General features: G+C 35.1%; 4 protein-coding genes and 1 pseudogene across 7 annotated transcripts; 3 read left to right on the forward strand and 2 right to left on the reverse strand.

Annotated features, from left to right (window-relative positions):
• Positions 1 to 560: 560 nt before the first annotated feature.
• On the forward strand, positions 561 to 1,976 carry LOC104754003 (E3 ubiquitin-protein ligase RSL1-like; annotated as a pseudogene). Its single transcript, XR_015583995.1, has 3 exons — positions 561 to 950; positions 1,036 to 1,642; positions 1,733 to 1,976. The product of XR_015583995.1 is annotated as an E3 ubiquitin-protein ligase RSL1-like (transcript).
• A 585-nt stretch (positions 1,977 to 2,561) lies between these two features.
• Positions 2,562 to 6,627, reverse strand: LOC104752247 (ATP-dependent zinc metalloprotease FTSH 4, mitochondrial). 2 transcript variants are annotated; one of them, XM_010474338.3, is made up of 7 exons: positions 6,247 to 6,627; positions 5,752 to 5,839; positions 5,385 to 5,657; positions 4,992 to 5,228; positions 4,783 to 4,907; positions 4,088 to 4,564; positions 2,562 to 3,818 (listed from the first exon to the last, which is right to left on the reverse strand). In XM_010474338.3, exons 1-7 carry the CDS (start codon positions 6,271 to 6,273, stop codon positions 2,889 to 2,891), a joined length of 2,157 nt encoding a protein of 718 aa, XP_010472640.1. In that variant the 5' UTR covers positions 6,274 to 6,627; the 3' UTR covers positions 2,562 to 2,888. The 2 variants fall into 2 exon arrangements, with proteins under 2 accessions (XP_010472640.1, XP_087346729.1); XM_087490603.1 differs by having other exon boundaries at positions 5,964 to 6,252.
• Positions 6,628 to 6,772: 145 nt separating this feature from the next.
• Positions 6,773 to 8,627, forward strand: LOC104752248 (heat stress transcription factor A-2). Of its 2 annotated transcripts, XM_010474340.3 has the most exons (3): positions 6,773 to 7,365; positions 7,451 to 7,481; positions 7,718 to 8,627. In XM_010474340.3, exons 1-3 carry the CDS (start codon positions 7,253 to 7,255, stop codon positions 8,456 to 8,458), a joined length of 885 nt encoding a protein of 294 aa, XP_010472642.1. In that variant the 5' UTR covers positions 6,773 to 7,252; the 3' UTR covers positions 8,459 to 8,627. The 2 variants fall into 2 exon arrangements, with proteins under 2 accessions (XP_010472642.1, XP_010472641.1); XM_010474339.3 differs by lacking the exon at positions 7,451 to 7,481 and having other exon boundaries at positions 6,810 to 7,365.
• Positions 8,628 to 12,601: 3,974 nt separating this feature from the next.
• On the forward strand, positions 12,602 to 15,125 carry LOC104752251 (cytochrome P450 711A1). The gene is made up of 5 exons (XM_087491220.1): positions 12,602 to 12,907; positions 13,443 to 13,595; positions 13,678 to 14,425; positions 14,520 to 14,615; positions 14,715 to 15,125. Exons 1-5 carry the CDS (start codon positions 12,666 to 12,668, stop codon positions 15,042 to 15,044), a joined length of 1,569 nt encoding a protein of 522 aa, XP_087347346.1. The 5' UTR covers positions 12,602 to 12,665; the 3' UTR covers positions 15,045 to 15,125.
• On the reverse strand, positions 15,090 to 17,201 carry LOC104752250 (protein IQ-DOMAIN 6). Its single transcript, XM_010474341.3, has 5 exons — positions 16,786 to 17,201; positions 16,464 to 16,691; positions 16,143 to 16,370; positions 15,941 to 16,054; positions 15,090 to 15,867 (listed from the first exon to the last, which is right to left on the reverse strand). The coding sequence occupies exons 1-5, from the start codon at positions 16,849 to 16,851 to the stop codon at positions 15,256 to 15,258; spliced, it is 1,248 nt and encodes a 415-aa protein (XP_010472643.1). The 5' UTR covers positions 16,852 to 17,201; the 3' UTR covers positions 15,090 to 15,255.
• Between the last annotated feature and the right edge of the window lie 1,861 nt (positions 17,202 to 19,062).

Below are 19,062 nucleotides of genomic sequence, written 5' to 3' on the forward strand. Positions count from 1 at the left end.
GCTATTAAAAAGGAATAAGACAATAACCCTTATCATTATAAATAAACTTAGTATCCAAAAAAATCATAATATATTTAAAATGAGTGATTATTAGATTATGAAAAATTGTTATAGTTACTCTATTAACCATAAATATAAAATTTGATTTTTAAAGCACACAAAAAATTATATTTCCATAAATTGTAACATTTTATTAATATTCTCTTTACCACGTTCACATAATTCATGGGTGAAATGTATTCTTACACATTTGAAGATTTCACGGGTGAAACATATTTTTTATACGAAAAAACGCAGCTTTCAACAAATAAATAAAAAACATTAGTTACATATTATGTTTGACAAAAACAAATATTGGTTCTAGAATAATAATTTTACTTATAATAATTTTTTTTAAATAGATTTGGTAACCGAGATGATTACAAAAAAAAAAAAAGTATAATCACGCACAAGTAAAATCTGTTTTTTTTTTTTTTTTTGCTAACAACAATAAAATCTTATAAAGATGATTTTTTTTCTTTTTCCCTTATTTTACTAGGATTACTACTTATATTTATCTTCCTTTTTTTAATAAATAATATATACAAGCTCTATATTTTATGTTGAGTCATCATGCCGTCTCTTTAGAAAAGAATCTTCAAGAAGACATGGAGGAAGAAGGCACCCTAGTACGAGCAGATGACCTAAAACCCGCCGGAAAACCTTTGTACAGGCTTTACTTTAAGGGTCTGGTAAACAGGGGAACAACAATGTTTTCGGCAGGATTTGGGGTTGCAATTTGTGGCGACAAGGATGATCTGTTGTTTGACATGGAGAGACCAATTCATGATCGCTCCATTACACTTTTGGAGGCTGAGCTTATAGCATTGAAGGGCGGGTTAGAAAAAGCTGTGATTATGCAGATCAAACATATCTCAATCTGCTGTGATGATGATCAGATTTTCGAATTGGTAAGTTTTATCTTGTCTCATACGCACCTTTGCTTTCAATATCATAGTTAATGTTGTTTTTTTTGCCTTGAATGATTTTTTTTAGGTCATGGGGAGATCGACGTCGGAGCTAGAAAGCACTGCCTTGCTATTGAGTGATATACAAGGCATAAGAAAATATTTGACGTCTAGCATCCCTGTTTTGTTGACTCGAGATCAAGCTAATATTGCCTACAAACTTGCAATAGAAGCAATCTGTTCTTCTCATGTCATCATACATAGGCCTGTTCAGAAATTAGAGACTTGCACTATCTGTTTGAACGACGATATCAATGCTGACCAGATGTTTCTTGTTGCTAAATGTGGTCATATGTTTTGTTCCGAATGTTTTAAACAACATATAGAGGTGGAACTTCGTGAGAGAAGTCTGATAAGATGTCCTCAGTATCATCGTTGCTATTCTCTACTGACTTATCGAAATTGTGTCAACATCTTGACACCTAAACTAAAAGAGAAGTGGCAACAAAGGATCAAAGATGACTCGATTCCTGTAACGAATAGAGTTTACTGCCCAAACCCTAGGTGCTCGACTTTAATGTCCAAAACCGAGCTCTATGCACATATTGGAGTTCGGAGGCGCTGTGTAAACAGCAGCGCAACAAGTGTCAACAAATGATTGAACTTTCTGATGGATGCGTCAGTGTACTCTGCAGGTATCATCATCACTAATCACATCAACTTTAGGGTTTTGTTGGTTTCGAAATTTATTTATGTATCAACACAATTTACTTGATAAATGGCAGATGTGGACATGAGTTTTGCTACCGGTGTGGAGCCGATGCTGGTGTTTGCCCTCATGGTCATAATTACTTTCCTCAACGAGTGCTGACACTTTGGCGCTGCTGTTTTGTTTGCTTTTAGTGATAATTGCTATTGTTGTTATTTTAGTATATTCGGTTTTGTAGCTTGTTTCCAAGAACTAATAACCGAAGAAAATTACAAATTCTCATATGATGATATATACATATATACAATCGAGTAGTAAAACTTGAAAGACTAACCACAATGTAGAGATTACTCCCGCTTTTACACATTTTAAGAAAGCAATGATTATTTAGTTTAAATATATTTTTTCTTTTGACTAAAGAGATATTATTTAATTTTAAACCAATAACAATTCAAAATTTTAAATATTTTCAATGATTATTTCAATTACAAAACATCAATGTTTGTAGGATAAAAAAATATCCCAAAACATCAATCTTCACGAGAGAGTGAGAGAGAGAGTACTAAACAGTGTTGTAAATTGCGCTAGACGCCAATTATGAGTTGGACCAGCGTCTAACGCCTACCACAAATGAGTAATTAACTTTTAAAGACAAACAACCACAAGTAGATATTAATAACCAGTATTGTAAAATGTCGCTAGAAAATTCACAAGGCAGTATTGTAGCATTGTTTTTGGTTTTTTGATAAACTAATTAATTATCCTTCCTATTCAGTGTTAGTATTATGGAAAAAACAGTTTATCTCATATTTTTCATTTCTTTTTGCAAACCCCATAGTTACAGAATAGAACAGTATCAAGTGCTTTGAGAAGGAAGTAATTAGAATAGACTACTAAAGTAGGGATGGGTTATAAAATTTATTGCATTAAGTCTCACAAGCAGGCTTTTTAGCATTAATGTTAACCTGAAACTGCACGAGCCAAACTTAAAAAATAACATCCCACGAGATTCCAAGTAACATTTAAGAGAAAAAGAGAACACATACCATTTCACAGCGAGATTCCGTGTGTTGTGAGATTTGAGACATTGAAAAACTTGAGATCTTAATACTCTTGACTCTCTCACTGGTTCTAAAAACTCTCAAAATATAGAGTTATTCCCAATTCAATTACCCCAAACATACACAAATACAAGAAAAACGCTTTCTCTACTAAAGGCTTTTAATTTATTTTCAAGACCCTACAGGAGCCATGTCTTTACCTTTGGTTGCGGCGGTTGCAGCAGCTGCTGCGGCGGCAGCTGCGGTTGCGGCGGCTGCTGCAGCTGCTGATGATGCTGAGCTAGGGGTTGATGGAGGAACCGGGTTGCTTTGCTTCGCAACTACTTCTTGACGCTTTTGCAGCTGTGGAGAGTTGAGATCTGTAAGCATTTCTTTAATCTGCTTACCCGACAGAGTTTCATGCTGAAGCAAAGCATTTGCAAGGGCATGAAGCTCTTTGTTGTAAACTGTTAGGATGTTTTTGGCATTGTTGTAAGCCTTTTCCAAAAGAAGTTTCACTTCCCTCTCAATGAGAAGCCTCGTCTCAGTGCTCATGCTTTTACCATTGTCGTCGTAGTTATGTGCCACAAGACCAACCTCTTTGCTCATACCGAATTTCGTGACCATGGCTCTCGCGAGTTTAGTTGCCTGCTCGAGATCAGAAGAAGCACCTGAAGTTACCTCACTTTCCCCAAAAATCAACTCTTCAGCAACCCGGCCTCCCATACAAACATCAAGCCGAGCAAGCATCTGTTTCCTAGAAATGCTCGTCTCATCTTTATCCGGTAGTTGAGAAACCATGCCAAGAGCCATACCACGAGGCACAATGGTTGCTTTGTGGACTGGAAGAGCACCATCTGTGTGGATGGCAACAAGGGCATGACCACCTTCATGGAAAGCAGTCAGTTTTCTTGACTCGTCAGATATAACTGCAGATTTACGCTCACTTCCCATCATGATTCTATCTTTGGCAAACTCAAGATCAGACATTGTGACGTCTTTCGAACCGTCCATGGCAGCTTTAAGAGCAGCAACGTTGACCAGATTCGCCAAATCAGCGCCAGAAAATCCAGGCGTTCCTCTGGCGATGATCATTAAGTCAACATCATCAGCCTTAAGTACCTGAAAACGCATAATGAAGACAAGCCATAAGCCAACAAACAGTTCAGAATTCTTGCCATTGATGCTATAAGAAATCAAACACTGACGGGATTTACTCACTTATATATCCAAAGTATCAAACTGTTATAACTAAAGCTCTGGTAATGCTAGCTAGCCTCTAGGGTCTACCGTGTACCTAAGTTTACCTAATTTACTGAACAATTTCCATACACAAAGCTCACACCATTACACAAAAACCAGAGCTCGTCTAATGCATAATGTGAAGTTACCTTCGACATGTGAGACTCCAAAATCTGGCGTCGGCCTTCAACGTCTGGGTTAGGTACAACAATATGGCGATCAAACCTCCCAGGTCTAACCAGGGCTTTATCCAATGACTCTGGGAAATTTGTAGCCGCGACCACAATAATACCTTCATTCTGTTTAAACCCATCCAACTCAACAAGCATCTGGTTCAATGTCATCTTCATGTATTGCTGGTCCTTGGGATTACGACTTCCACCAATAGCATCTATTTCGTCGATAAATATAATACAAGGGGAGCACTTCTTTGCAGCACTAAAAAGATCCCTAACTCTTCTGGCTCCAACTCCAACAAACATCTCTTCAAATTCACTACCACTGCAGGAGAAGAAAGGCACTCCAGCTTCTCCGGCAATAGCTCTAGCAAGCATAGTTTTCCCTGTGCCAGGAGGACCGACAAGCAACACACCCTTGGGAAGCTTTCCGCCCAGACGAGTGAACCTCTGTAATAAAAATCAAAACAAAGAAAAAATAAGATGACAGAGTGAGGCCAAAGAACAAAACAGTACTAACTCTAAGAAAAAACTTATGGGAATACAGATCAAACAGATGGATTTGAAGGTCCATACCATAACTTCACATGAATCATGCTTTAGAATTTATATTACTAGAAAAACTTTATATTCGAGTATGACAAACACAGTAGCACTGTGAATTTTACCTTGGGGTCACGCAGATAATGCACAATTTCCTCTAACTCAGCTTTTGCTTCATCAACACCCTTTACATCAGTAAATTTGGTGCTCGAATCCATACTAGGTTGCACTTCTTCGTGTAAACCAAGTCCTAACATATATTGAGCATACATTAATCAGAACAAAGTCATCCAACAGAGTTATTGCAGCACTGAAGATCAGACAACCAAATTACCTTTGCCAATTCCTCTATCCTCGATAAGTGCTCCAATACCAGAAATGAGTAAAAACCCAACTGCAACAGTTCGGATTGTACTCCACAGCTGTTCTTTAAAGTGAGTCCTTTCAGTGGATATCGTATGGATTGGTGCAGCAGCAGTCCCAAGGACACCATCTTTTGTTGGTTTCCCTAAGTTTCTAAAAGCCCCCAGACCTCCAAAAGTTTCTTCCTCCCTTGAAGCACCAACAATACCTAAACGTAATAAATATAAATTGCATTATAAAAGCGGCATACAAACATTTACTAATATTGTATAGAGAAATGGCTCACAAGCTGCAAATACAAATATAAAAACTAAGGATAATATCCATTCATAATCAGAAGAGACGCATCTCCCTCCTTACCCACCTCTTTGCAATGTTCGTACCAGCTCACTTTGATCCAACCTATCAACTTTGACCAATGCCTTAATGTATTCAGACAGCGCAGAGGCGTTCGCATGCAAGGATGGTTGGCTTTCAAACATTCTGATAACAGCCTCAGGGTCATTTCTTCGATAAAGTTCTCTCAGATGTGCAACCTCATTAACTTCCTCTCTGTCACGCACTCTCCGAGCAAAGCTACCAACATAACTTGATTGAAATCTCGTTTGCGGTAAAGAAGCTCCACCATCACCGACAGCTACATAGATAAAACAACCAATTTACATATAAAGGCTTCTAAACAGAATCCATCAACAACAAAAACTACTCATAGATACAATTAAAAGAAGTACCTCTAGTAACTCCCACTCTGGGCAGTGAAGAGTAAGCTCTGACAAGTAAGCTTCTTAAACTGCTCAATTCACGCTCATGACTCGAAACCTGTCATTGACGAAGAGAATCAATGGTAATGAAGTTAAATTACTCATCCTAAACTCAAAAAAATAACACTAGACCAAAGAGTCTTCAATAAAGGTCAAATCTTGCTACCCATTCTGAAACTTACAATCACAAAAATCAAAAGTTTATAGTCTCCGTTTCAAAATTAGGGTAATTGGGCAATCAAATCAATAAAACAGCAATATCCCAGGAGAGGAGAAATTACAAAAGACTAAACATTTTGAGGCCAGATAAGATTTAGAGCCTCTAGGGTTTGCAAAAGATCAATTTTTAGCTTCTGAATCACAAAGATCTTTTGATAAAACCCAATCAGAAAATGGTAGCAATAAATTCGAAACCTTTCCGTATTAAAATTGCATACGAATTGAGGAAAAGAGAAAAAGAAAAACCTTGGTGATGATGCGCCTCCAAGCCATCAATCAAATCTCTCCCTTTACGTTGCGTCTTAAAATTGGTGTGAATGTCCGAAACTGGAACTTGCTCGATCTATATCGGAAATAATTAAAAAACAAAAAAAAAAGACTCTTCTTCGTGTTTGGGGAAGAAGAACCGTCTAATCTTATTACCTAAAGTCTTTTAAAAAAAAACAAAAACACTAAAAAAATCACGCGTTCGTGAGAGACCTGTTTGGTTCTCGGGTCAGAGAGAAAATTGTGCAGCAGGTGAAGACACGCACGAGATATGTAGGTCGCCTTTGAAGCTAAAATGACATAAACACCCTTGGGTCGTACTCGTTATTTCATTTTACTGGGCTTTTCCTGGAAGCCCACGATTAAAATAAATTTAAAGACCTAATAAATATATATCGTAAATCGCATGATACTTCTTAAAAAGGCCCCTTATGTGTGAGGCCCATATGATAAAATGAAATTCTAGATAGGTAAAGAAGTTTCTGGAACCTTGTCTTGTCGCCACGTGCTTAGACAAATGTCAAAGAAGCTTTTTTTGATACAGTGAAAGAAGTAGATGATCTCTATTTGTTTTGTCTCTAGAACCTTCTCCTCTCTCCCCTTATTAACTCATTTCTCTCTCCTCCACGCTTCATCTCTCAGATCAGCACAAACTTAACCCAAAAACCCAGCTTCTAATTTTGGCAACAAAACCCATAGAACTATTGAGTATCTGCATTGGTGTGTGTGTCTCTAAAGGTTTCAAATTTGCAACTCTGTGCTATGGATTCGAGATAAGTAAGGAAAAATATGGAGCAACCGAAAGTGGAAATGGAGGAAGAGACGGTGACGTTTGCCGGTTCTGCAGCTGCTTCGTCGTCGGTTGGATCATCTTCGTCTCCGAGACCAATGGAAGGGCTGAACGAAACAGGGCCACCGCCGTTTCTGACCAAGACTTACGAAATGGTGGAGGATCCGGCGACGGACACGGTGGTTTCGTGGAGCAATGGTCGTAACAGCTTTGTGGTGTGGGATTCTCATAAGTTCTCAACAACTCTCCTTCCTCGTTACTTCAAGCATGGCAATTTCTCAAGTTTTATCCGTCAGCTCAATACTTATGTAAGTATACCTCTTTGCTATGTTTTATCATCTTTCTTCTTCTTGTTTTTTTGTTGTTTCTAATCTCGATTTTGGATTTCTTTAGATGGGTTTACTATGAGTCTTCAGCTATAAAGGTTAGTTCTTTTAGCTTTTAAGCCACTAAAATTCATATGGGTCTCTGTAGAACTGATGAATTAGTGGTTGAATCATTAAAATCTGTTCAAGCCTCTGCTTTTGAAGTTGAAACTGTAGCTAGAGATCTTGGATCCTCTGGTTTTGGTAGGAAAAATAGAATCTTGAAATGTGAAATAAAGAGATTGCTTCAAGTTCAGTAGCTGATGGAGCTTTTCCATTTTTGTGTTGATTGCAGGGATTCAGAAAGATTGATCCAGATAGGTGGGAATTTGCGAATGAAGGGTTTTTAGCAGGACAGAAGCATCTCTTAAAGAACATCAAACGAAGGAGAAACATGGGGTCGCAGAATGTGAACCAGCAAGGATCAGGATCTGGATCAGGGATGTCCTGTGTTGAGGTTGGGCAATACGGGTTCGATGGGGAGGTAGAGAGGCTGAAGAGGGATCATAGTGTTCTTGTAGCTGAGGTAGTTAGGTTGAGACAGCAGCAACACAGCTCCAAGACCCAAGTTGCAGCGATGGAACAACGTTTGCTAGTTACAGAGAAGAGACAGCAGCAAATGATGACGTTCCTCGCCAAGGCATTGAACAATCCAAACTTTGTTCAGCAGTTTGCGTTGATGAGTAAAGAGAAGAAGAGTATGTTTGGTTTGGATGTCGGGAGGAAACGGAGGCTTACTTCTACTCCAAGCTTGGGAACTGTGGAGGAGAATCTGTTACATGATCAGGGGTTTGATAGAATGAAGGATGATATGGAGACGTTACTCGCTGCAGCTATCGACAACGAGTCGAGTAATTTGATGCCTACTAAGGAGGAACAGTGTTTGGAGGCTATGAATGTGATGATGGAAGATGGTAATCTAGAGGTAGACTTGGATGTTAAAGTGGAAGATTTGGTTGGTTCACCTTTGGATTGGGACAGTCAAGATCTACATGACATGGTTGATCAAATGGGGTTTCTTGGTTCAGAACCTTGACTATACGGCTTAACACGTCTACTTTGTCTAAGTTGTGGAAATTGCTACCACTTTTATTTACAGGTTGGATTGTTTGTTTTCTTGGTTTTTACTCAATGAAGGCATTGAGTGTGGTTTGTTTTGTACATTTGTTTTCAATGAATAAAAACACTCTGATTTGGTTTTGACAGTTTTAATTGTTATGTTCCCTATGTCATTCCCTCTTGAGAGACGAGCTGCGATTTGAGTATCAAGCTTGTGTGTACGAACCTTATTACTCATTGCGTTCAACATTTAGGAAAATATCTGAATTTAGTAGCGTTCTTTAAGCTTTGTTTGGGAAGAGAGTTTCAGATATTAAAAGTGTTTCTATTAATAATATACATATGTAAAGAGTCTTTTAATGTAACACTTTTAGTTTTGTCTCAACGCAAGGCATAGAGTATTGTTCTTGTACATTTTTCATGCTCTGATGAATAAAACACTATTCCCTCTGTTTTTTGTACACTTCAAGTTGTTTCACATATATTAAGAAAATAGAGAAATAGTCCGTTATACCTTTATTTGACTCTTAAAATTTGTAAGTATTTGATATTTTTTTTATTTAGTAAGAGATAAATGAGATAATTTGTTGCTAAAAAGGTACATTGAAAAACAAGAATGACAAATAAAATGAATCAAAAAATTATACCTAGAATGACAAATAAACAAAGGGAGTATAATATTGTTTGAGAGTGTTGATGTAGTTAACAACTTAACATAGAAAACACAACGAAAAAAGTTGAAGATAGAAATTGCATCAAATATAAAACGTCAATTTCCACCTTTTTTATCGAGTCCTAGAATTTTCCAAACCAAACTGATCAAACCAAGCAATTTTGAAATCACAACTCACTCTAACCAGTTTTATGGTGTCGATCGATGACACCTTCAACCAGAAACTGATTCACCAACGTTACAATGATACATAAATTAACCATATTATAGTAGAACCTCTATAAATTAATAAGGTCGGTATCATGAAATTTTATTAATTTATAGAGGTTTTAATTTATCGATAAATTAATAAAATATTGATTTATGAAGAGAATTTTTTATCAGAAATTCAAAGTTTAGAAGAAATTGCCGCTACTATTTTTCAAGGTGATGATGAAGTTGAAGAAGATATGACGGTACCTTTAGAATCAGTTACACGTAAAGGAAACAATTATCACGTCAAGAACTCTCTACAATTTTTGGATGTGATTTTAGAAGACAACACCAGAAGTTTTTGATGTGGTCAGAAAGATTAGAGATGATCTCCAACAAGAATGCAAATTCAAGAACAAAAAACAATAGATTCATATTTCACTAGATTTTTTTAGATATATATATACTAATTTATTTGATTATTAATTTATGATATTGATGGGACCATATTTTTACATGAGATTTTTAAAAAAGTTATTAATTTATTATTTTATCGAATAATGTTCAAAATTACACTAGTCCCAACTTGGGACCGGAGAAATTTATTAATTTATATAGGTTATTAATTTATCGAATATTAATTTATAGAGGTTGTACTGTACTATGAAATTAGTTATTAATTTTTTTAAATACTATTTCGTGAATTGTTTTTTTAGTTTAGTATTTCTATCAAACGCAATATAACTTAAGAAATTATCTTCAATATATAGAGATATGTACAATAAATTAAATATACACATATACACATTTGATTACAATATAAGTGAACTAACAGATTAAAATCAAACTAACGATTCATAGACTCCAAATATTAGACATTGAAACATGAAAAATAAAAAAAAACATACAATAACTACATATTTTACATGATAAATAATTTAATAACCTTAAAAGTAAAAAAAATATATATTTTAATCAAAAGAAAATAAAATCATCTCAACAAATATATATAACTTTCAACTATGTTGATTATAGTAAAATGTAGAAAAATAAGATTTAGATTAAAAGTTTAAAACCTAAAAATAGTAAATCATTACATAGAAAACAAGAAACTAAAATTTTCTACAATGTACTGCGGATCAAATTTTAGTGTGATATAGTCACTCATCTATATATTTAACAAAGAATACAAAATATTTAGAAACAACGAAAGTAGATATTCGAAAAACTAAAATAAAAATATATGTGTGTGTGTGAATTTAAAAATACACAAAATTGAGATAAATTAATAACCCTAATATCAAAACTAAGATAACGATATAATATCATTATGATAGGAAAAGAAGAAACCGAAAAAGATGGTGATGTAATGTAATGTAATGTAATGATCAAATTTGTCCGTCATCAGGTATGGTTAACATTCCAAAGTCCAAACCCGAAACCATCTCCCTCCATATATATTTAATTTTTTCCCCTATCCCATTAAAGTACAAAGAACCATCAATAATATTTTCAACTAAAAAAGGAAGAAAAAATTGGTGATCCTTAAAAGAGAGAGAAAAAAGTTGAAAAAGGAGACCAAAAGTAGAAGCGTGGTTTACCCCAATTGACGGTAAACCCCTCTTGACACATACAAGCACTTGCCAGTAGCCCAGGCAGTACAACAATATACATCGATGGGTGGGAGACTGGTCAAAATGACCGGATTCTCAAATTATATTTTTATTCAATGATTTTCTTAAAATTTTAACATTTAGATTCTGTATAATTAAAATATTATAAAGATTCTTAAACATCATGCATAAAAATTGTTAAACTGATTTCTGTACTTAATTTTAAATATATCTTTAAATAGTTCTTCAAATAACATCCTAAACCAAATAAAAATAATCAAGAAATTGTGTGGCTATGATACACAAATTGGGATGCAGAGTAGTCAGTAATTGGAACATCACGCAGCTAGCATCTTTCTAACACTTAGTTTTTGCTCGGTTTCATTTTATTACAAACATTGGTCTTTCATATTATTTTTAAGATATAGTTTAAACGATGTTCAGACTCCACTTTCACTCATTCTATTTATATCGTATTTATTTGATTCAATTACTAGGTCATAATCATATCTTCACTAAAAAGGGGCTGCATTTAACATTCTTATCCGATCCAGAGTTCGAATATGATGTTACAAAAATCCTCCATTGACAACCATGTACACCCATATGATATGTCTTTGAAGTTGAATGATCCAACCCATGCCACTTGTAAGGTCATTACATTTCCAGAAACCATCGGCACACAAGTAAAAGTTGAATTATTCTAATTTGGTCCATACATTTCCAGTTATCAACAACAGTCTCTCTTTCTACTTTCTAGTAACCACATTCCATTTTTCTTTACAGTGAGAGTAAGATGGTTGCTTTAACAAAAAAAGAAAAAAAAAAAGAGTATTCTTCTCTTTTCAGTAAAATACTAAATATAATTATATAGTTTCGAATGAAATACTAAACATAATTAAATTGTGTTTTTTTTCTCTTTTGTAAATGTAAATACAAATACAGTAGAACCTCTATAAATTAATACTCGATAAATTAATAATACCTATAAATTAATAAATTTCTCTGGTCCCAAATTGGGACTAGTGTAATTTTACAAACTATTCGATAATATAATAAGATAATAATTTTTTGAAAATCTTTTGTAAATATATGGTCCCATCAATAATATAAATTAATAATTACATAAAATTATCTAAATATATGTATATATATACACATTAATTTTTACTAGAGTTTATTTTAAAGATTTTTATATCTTTAAAACATGATAATTGTTATTTTCTTTGTAATTGAATTTATAAAAATATTAATTGTAACGATTGAATCTTATTTTTAATATTTTTAAATCAAATTAGGAAAGTTTCTCTATAAATTAATAATTATTAATTTATCGAGAAATTAAAACCTCTATAAATTAATAAATTTTCATGGTCCTAATATTATTAATTTATAGAGATTTTACTGTAAATGACATGAGAAAAACGTATAAATCAAAACCATGTCCCTGCCGTTCCATAGTACTTAATACTTATTATTACTCTAGTAGAGAGAGATGAGAATGACTAAAAATTTCAACGCATTTTGTCTTCTTGCAAAATAGTCCCAAGCTATTCTAAAAGTGGGCTAGTGGAAAGAATGTAGAACCCACTTTTCAAAAGCACATCAAATACTATATAAATCCCTCTATAAGTTAATGAATCACCCAACAAACCCACACAACATTAAATAAGAAAAGAGAGAGAACTTTAAGAGAGGTTAGAGCAATGAAGACGCAACATCTATGGTGGGAAGCTCTTGATCCATTATTGATACAACACGAAGCTCTTGTTGCATTCTTGACTTTTGCAGCGGTTGTGGTTGTGGTTTACTTGTACCGACCATCCTGGTCCGTACGTAATGTTCCCGGTCCAAACGCTATGCCTCTTATTGGTCACTTGCCCTTGATGGCTAAGTATGGTCCTGACGTCTTCTCTGTTCTTGCTAAGCAGTATGGCCCTATTTTCAGGTACCTCTCTCACTTGATTCTGTTTTGAGTACAATTGAGTTTAGAGCTTAGAGTTTAGCCTTTTAGGTTTTCGGTTTTTATGTAATCGAAAAAAGTCATTTGTAATTTAGTTTGTTCGGTTTGATGTAGTTTTTGGTTTAGATTCAGTTTCATTTAAAATAAGGAAAACAACTATCTCAAAAAAAAAAATTAATAACTTGTGTTTTTCAAACATATATAATTATTAATATATTCGGTTAATTTACAAGTTGGAATTGATTCAAAAACACTAAAATTAATATATTTGAACTAACCAAGTATTTTTTCTTCTTCCAATAATGAAGCCAAAAAGATTATAAACACATTTCTGTTTGATTTTAGGTGAACATTTTGGTTAATACTTGGTTCAGTTTGGTTTATATGGTCATCTCTTTTTTTCTTTTTTTTTGTCAAAATATGGTCATCTCTTATGCTTGCTATTGGCTGATAACATCAAATGTGGGAAAACTAAAAGTACATAAAGTTAAATTCAACTTAACAAAACAAAAAAATGCAGATTTCAGATGGGGAGACAACCGCTGATAATAATAGCAGAAGCAGAGCTTTGCAGAGAAGTTGGGATAAAGAAGTTCAAAGATATTCCAAACAGAAGCATTCCTTCTCCAATCTCAGCCTCTCCACTTCACAAGAAAGGCCTCTTCTTCACTAGGTAGGCACATACATGCTTTTATAAAAACTATGTGTGCTTCTGTTTCTATAACCACTTATGATGATTCATGGATCTTTGACAGGGACAAGAGATGGTCTAAGATGAGAAACACCATCCTATCTCTATACCAGCCTTCACATTTGACCAGTCTTATCCCCCCAATGCACAATTTCATCACTTCTGCTACTCATAATCTTGATTCTAAACCGCGAGATATCGTTTTCTCCAACCTTTTCCTCAAGCTAACCACGGATATCATCGGACAAGCTGCTTTTGGAGTCAACTTTGGCCTCTCAGGGAAAAAACCAAGCAAAGATGTAGAGGTGACTGATTTTATAAACCAGCATGTCTACTCTACAACGCAGCTCAAGATGGATCTATCTGGATCAGTCTCCATCATCTTAGGCTTACTGATTCCGATTCTTCAAGAGCCAGTCAGGCAGGTACTGAAGAGGATACCAGGAACAATGGACTGGAGAGTCGAGAAGACTAATGCAAGACTTAGTGGACAACTTAATGAGATTGTGTCAAAGCGAGCCAAGGATACAGAAACTGACTCAAAAGACTTCTTGTCATTGATTTTGAAAGCTACAGAGTCCGATCCTTTCGCCAAAAACATCTTCACGCCAGATTATATTAGTGCTGTGACTTATGAGCATCTTCTTGCTGGCTCTGCAACCACTGCTTTCACGTTGTCCTCTGTTCTCTACTTAGTCTCTGGTCATCTTGAAGTTGAGAAACGTCTGCTCCAAGAGATTGACGGGTTCGGAGACCGCGATCTGATCCCAACTGCTCATGACTTACAATACAAATTTCCATACCTCGATCAGGTGCTACATTAGTAACAAACAAAACCAAGAAGTTGAGTTTCTGAAATGGTATTAGAATCTTTATGGATGTTTTAGTTTTTTTCCTCCTCTATAGGTCATCAAAGAGGCTATGAGGTTCTATATGGTTTCCCCTTTAGTTGCAAGGGAAACGGCAAAGGAAGTGGAGATAGGAGGTCACTTACTCCCTAAGGTAAGCTCATAGCCACTTATATAGTCAGCACTCTCCATCATCAAACCACTTATATAGTCAGCACATATACTTTATTACTTACCTTCTTGTTGTTTCTAGGGTACATGGGTTTGGTTGGCACTAGGAGTTCTAGCAAAGGACCCCAAAAACTTTCCAGAGCCGGAGAAGTTCAGGCCGGAAAGATTTGATCCGAATGGGGAAGAGGAGAAACTTAGGCATCCATACGCTTTCATCCCATTTGGCATCGGTCCACGAGCCTGTGTTGGACAGAGATTTGCAATGCAGGAGATCAAACTCACCTTGCTTCATCTCTACCGTAATTACATTTTCAGACATTCACCAGAAATGGAGAAACCACTGCAGCTTGATTATGGTATAATCCTCAGCTTCAAGAATGGTGTTAAGCTCAGAGCCATCAAAAGATTCTGATTCTTGAAACTTTTAAGTGATGATATAAACTTAAGAGTTTCGTAATGAAAGTAAAGCGAAACTGCAATTTTTATATTTAAATTCAAAACTCCAATGTAGTTTCATTAGGAAAAAGAACAATTAACATACACAGAGATATCTCACAACACAAGACAACAACAAGCTGTTGAAACTTCCATCAAACAAGTGACATGAACCTAAGAAGGTCACTTCACCCTCTCTGCTTCTCAAATCGAGTAGGAACACCGAGTGGTTTGGAGAAACTAACGTAGGAAGGATCTGAGGCAGGACTAGTCTTCAATTCACCAGTAAACAATCCAGAGTTCTTCATAAACTGAAACTCATCCATGGATTGCCTAAGAACACGGTTGGTTCTTCGCTTAGCCTTTGTTGATTCAGTCAAGCTCATGTAACTAGGCTTGTTCTTGTTATTTGCTTGACTGCTAGAGTTGTCTGAAACAAGGCCAGTGGTTCCAGAAACAGGTGTGGTTGAAGTGCAGATCGATGATGAACCAGAGCTCTCATTAAACTCATAACCAGGACTTGAAGACATCATATGAGGAGGAGGCTTTGCAGACACACGAGTGGTCATATTGTTTCTTCTGACTTTAACAACATCCGCGGTTTCAGGGGATTTCAAATGCTTAGGAAGAGGCGTGGCAGAGGCATCTGCAGTGTCCATAAGTCTAGTCTCCCATGGCCTAGCAGCCATCCAACGCTCCAACCAACTCCATCCCCAACTATTTTTATCAAACTCTTGGCTTTTCAGATATGAGATTGAACTGTTTGACTTAAGATTTGAACTAGGAGTTGCCCTCCATTGCTGCTCAAAACAGGAATTTCGATTCAGAGATGAACTTACACAAGATGCTTAGTGTGGACAGAGTTAGTTTTACCTTTTGAGCAAGAGCATAAGCCAATGCACGTTCCCTCTTAAAGGCACCTTCTTGTCTCTGTTGCAACTTTGTCTTAATATCATCTACAGTGCCTTTCCTATCACACCACCCTTCCTGAGAGTATTAACAAATGTCAAAACAAGAAACAATCTTGACATGAATTAAACCAGTGGAGCACAGAAAAACAAAAAAAAACAAGAACCTCGACTTCTTTCAAAAGATCAGATTTGGTCCTGTGTTCATCTAAAAGCTTTTGAACAGCTTGTCCTTCAACAGTCATCCTCACACGACGAGCTCTAACACGAGCCTGAACTCTCACCAAAGCTTGCATGCACCTTAATGTTACAGCTGCTTGTTTCCTCACTTGTCTCCCTCTCACTAAAGCTTGCAACCTAACTATCCCTTTCAATGCCCTCAACGCTCTTCTCGCCTAATTTAACCACCAAATTCAAAATCAATTAATTATGCATAAAAGCCCTCAGATTTGTTCACTCAGCTCAATTCAATTCATAAATAAACTCACCAAGAATCCACGAAAAGCCGTTTGGATTCTGATAGCAGCCCATTCTTGTCTGACAGCTTTGAAATCTTTAGGAGGAGCTCTGAGAACAGTTGCTACAGCTGCAGAGTAAACAGTTGAAGAATCAAGACCTTCTGATTCAGACCGATGTCTTCCTCTAAAACCTTTCCATGAATCCACTGAAGTAGTCCTCCATAGCTTCCATTTCTTGTTCTTCCCATTACCCTTTTCCTGCAAAACAGAGTACTCTCTGTTAAGCTTTGACCTTTGAATGAGACAAAACAAAACAAAACAAAAAACTAAGAAATTGAAGTAAGTCACTAACGATTTCATCCTTCTCTGGCTTCTTGAGACCAATAATAGACTTAACCCATTTCCCTGAAGCACCCATTGATGAAAAAAAAAAAGCTAAAGTTTCGATCTTTACGGCTCGAATTCGTAGACAAATCTGAGGTTTTTCTTTTCTTTTCTTCAGGTATGTAGAAAGCTTGAGAGTGAGAGAGAGAGAGAGAGAGAGAGAGAGAGAGAGAGAGAGAGAGAGAGAGTGGTATAGGAGAACGTGAAGATGTGGTGGTAATGGAGGGAGTGGTGGGTTAAAGAGACGTTTTTGAAATTTGAACAAACCAAAGCAAAGAACCAAATATTTGGACCAAATAATAAAATATAATAAAGTTTGCTCGAGTCTTTAGGCTTTTGTCTCTCGTTTGTGTTTTCACACTTATTTTACTTACACAAACAACTGTGTCTGTGTCCTTCTCAGAGTTACAGGCATGTAAAAGAAACCATGAAAAGGCACAATAAATTAACTGTATATATATATATCTACATATATTATTATTATATAGAGATTAGGCTTTTTGTTCTTTTTATCTTTTCACAGGACTCACTCATGTAATGTAATGTAATGCCTTGTTTTGTTTTATTATTCTTATATCATTGGATTCGAAATTTGAACTCCCCAAAATGTTGCAATCAGATTTACGAAACTCATTCTCTCTTTCAAAAGCTATATACATATGCCCTTTTGGATTTTGTGATTTGTACTAATTAGACCTATGACTTGTCTAATTAACCTCTCTAACAGAACTTAGTAGTATTATATAGAAAAAAATATTTTTAAACATATTATTTAAACTTTTCTTGAAAAAACAGAATCGTAATTATAACTAGTTTAAGAATTTTTCCTACACTTAAATTATGTGCCTAATATCCACTCCATCCATATTATGTTATGATTAATTTTTTTTTATTACAGATTAAATATGTTTTTATTTTTCTACGCAAATTTTTTTTTAAAAAAAATTTTTTGGTGACCATTTGAAATATACAGATATTCTTTTGTTAAATATTTTTTGTTTAGCAACTCTACAAGAAGAAGCCCGAGTGCATAAGAATTAAGAAGTCATAACGAAAATATTTGGGAGAATAGAACATCTTATCTTAAAGATCAAAGTCGCTAGACATTTGACCAACTAAGCCCATCCAAAATATGTGTTGCTCTTGATTTTACAATTTATATTGCTGTTTTTAGTAAGTTACATACAATACTTTTTTTTTTTTTTTTGTGCAAACTACAATACTTTATTCTTAGTTTTTCAATCTATATACCATAATTAATTTCCAAACATTGTCGCGATCGGACAGTTTTGATCAATGGTTATTGGCCCAGATTATAAAAACTCAGTTCAGAGAAATAGCCCATGTGTCAGATCTTTTCTTCTCGAACTTTAATTTAAAAAGCAGTTTGAAATGAAAACTTCGACAGTTCGCTTCCTAGACTGGGTTGGTTTTGAGTCAACGGCACGCATGCTTTCACTTAATGCAAGTGCAAAATACGAGGGAAGATTACTACAGTATTTTATAACTGCAAACCAAATTATTAATCATGTACTGCAATATAGTACGAGTTTGAAATCTACTCCATCCACAATTCCATAGATCCTGATTCTCGAAACTCGAGAGTTGTGTTTGGTTTTATTGTTCATTTGTGTGTGTTTTTCTTAAACTATATCACTGGAAAAAGGTAATTTGTTTTGTTTTTCTAAACGTTCATTTTTGGTTTAATGTTAATTTATAAAATCTAGAATTGTTCACCAAATAGTTAGTCTTCCTAAGTACTGTATATCACTTCGACAGGTACTTTCACATCCTGGTGGAATGATTAGGCCTAAAAATAGGCATGACTACGGTTATGATTATCACGGTTACGGTTTATCAACCATCATTTACGGTTAAATTTTTTGTTTAACCTTAACCATAACCGTTACGGTAAAACAGTTACAGTTAAATACGGTTCCGGTTGAAGCGGTTACGGTTAAATACGGTTTTGGTTGAAGCGGTTACGGTTAAATATAGTTTCGGTTGAAGCGGTTACAGTTATATATGGTTACGGTTATTTGATAATATGATACGGTTAATATTATTTGATGATATTATTTATTTATAATTAATATGTTTTTTTAGTGTACTCATATTTCTATATATCATATTATTCATATTAAATAAATAATTATTAGTATATTTTATTACATTTTTAAAACGATTACGGTTAACAAATTACGGTTTAACTATGCGGTTAACCAACAGTTTTGATACGGTTACG

Source organism: Camelina sativa, chromosome 16 (genome assembly GCF_030686135.1).
Source record: "Camelina sativa cultivar CO46 ecotype springtype chromosome 16, ASM3068613v1".
Lineage (NCBI taxonomy): Eukaryota > Viridiplantae > Streptophyta > Magnoliopsida > Brassicales > Brassicaceae > Camelina > Camelina sativa.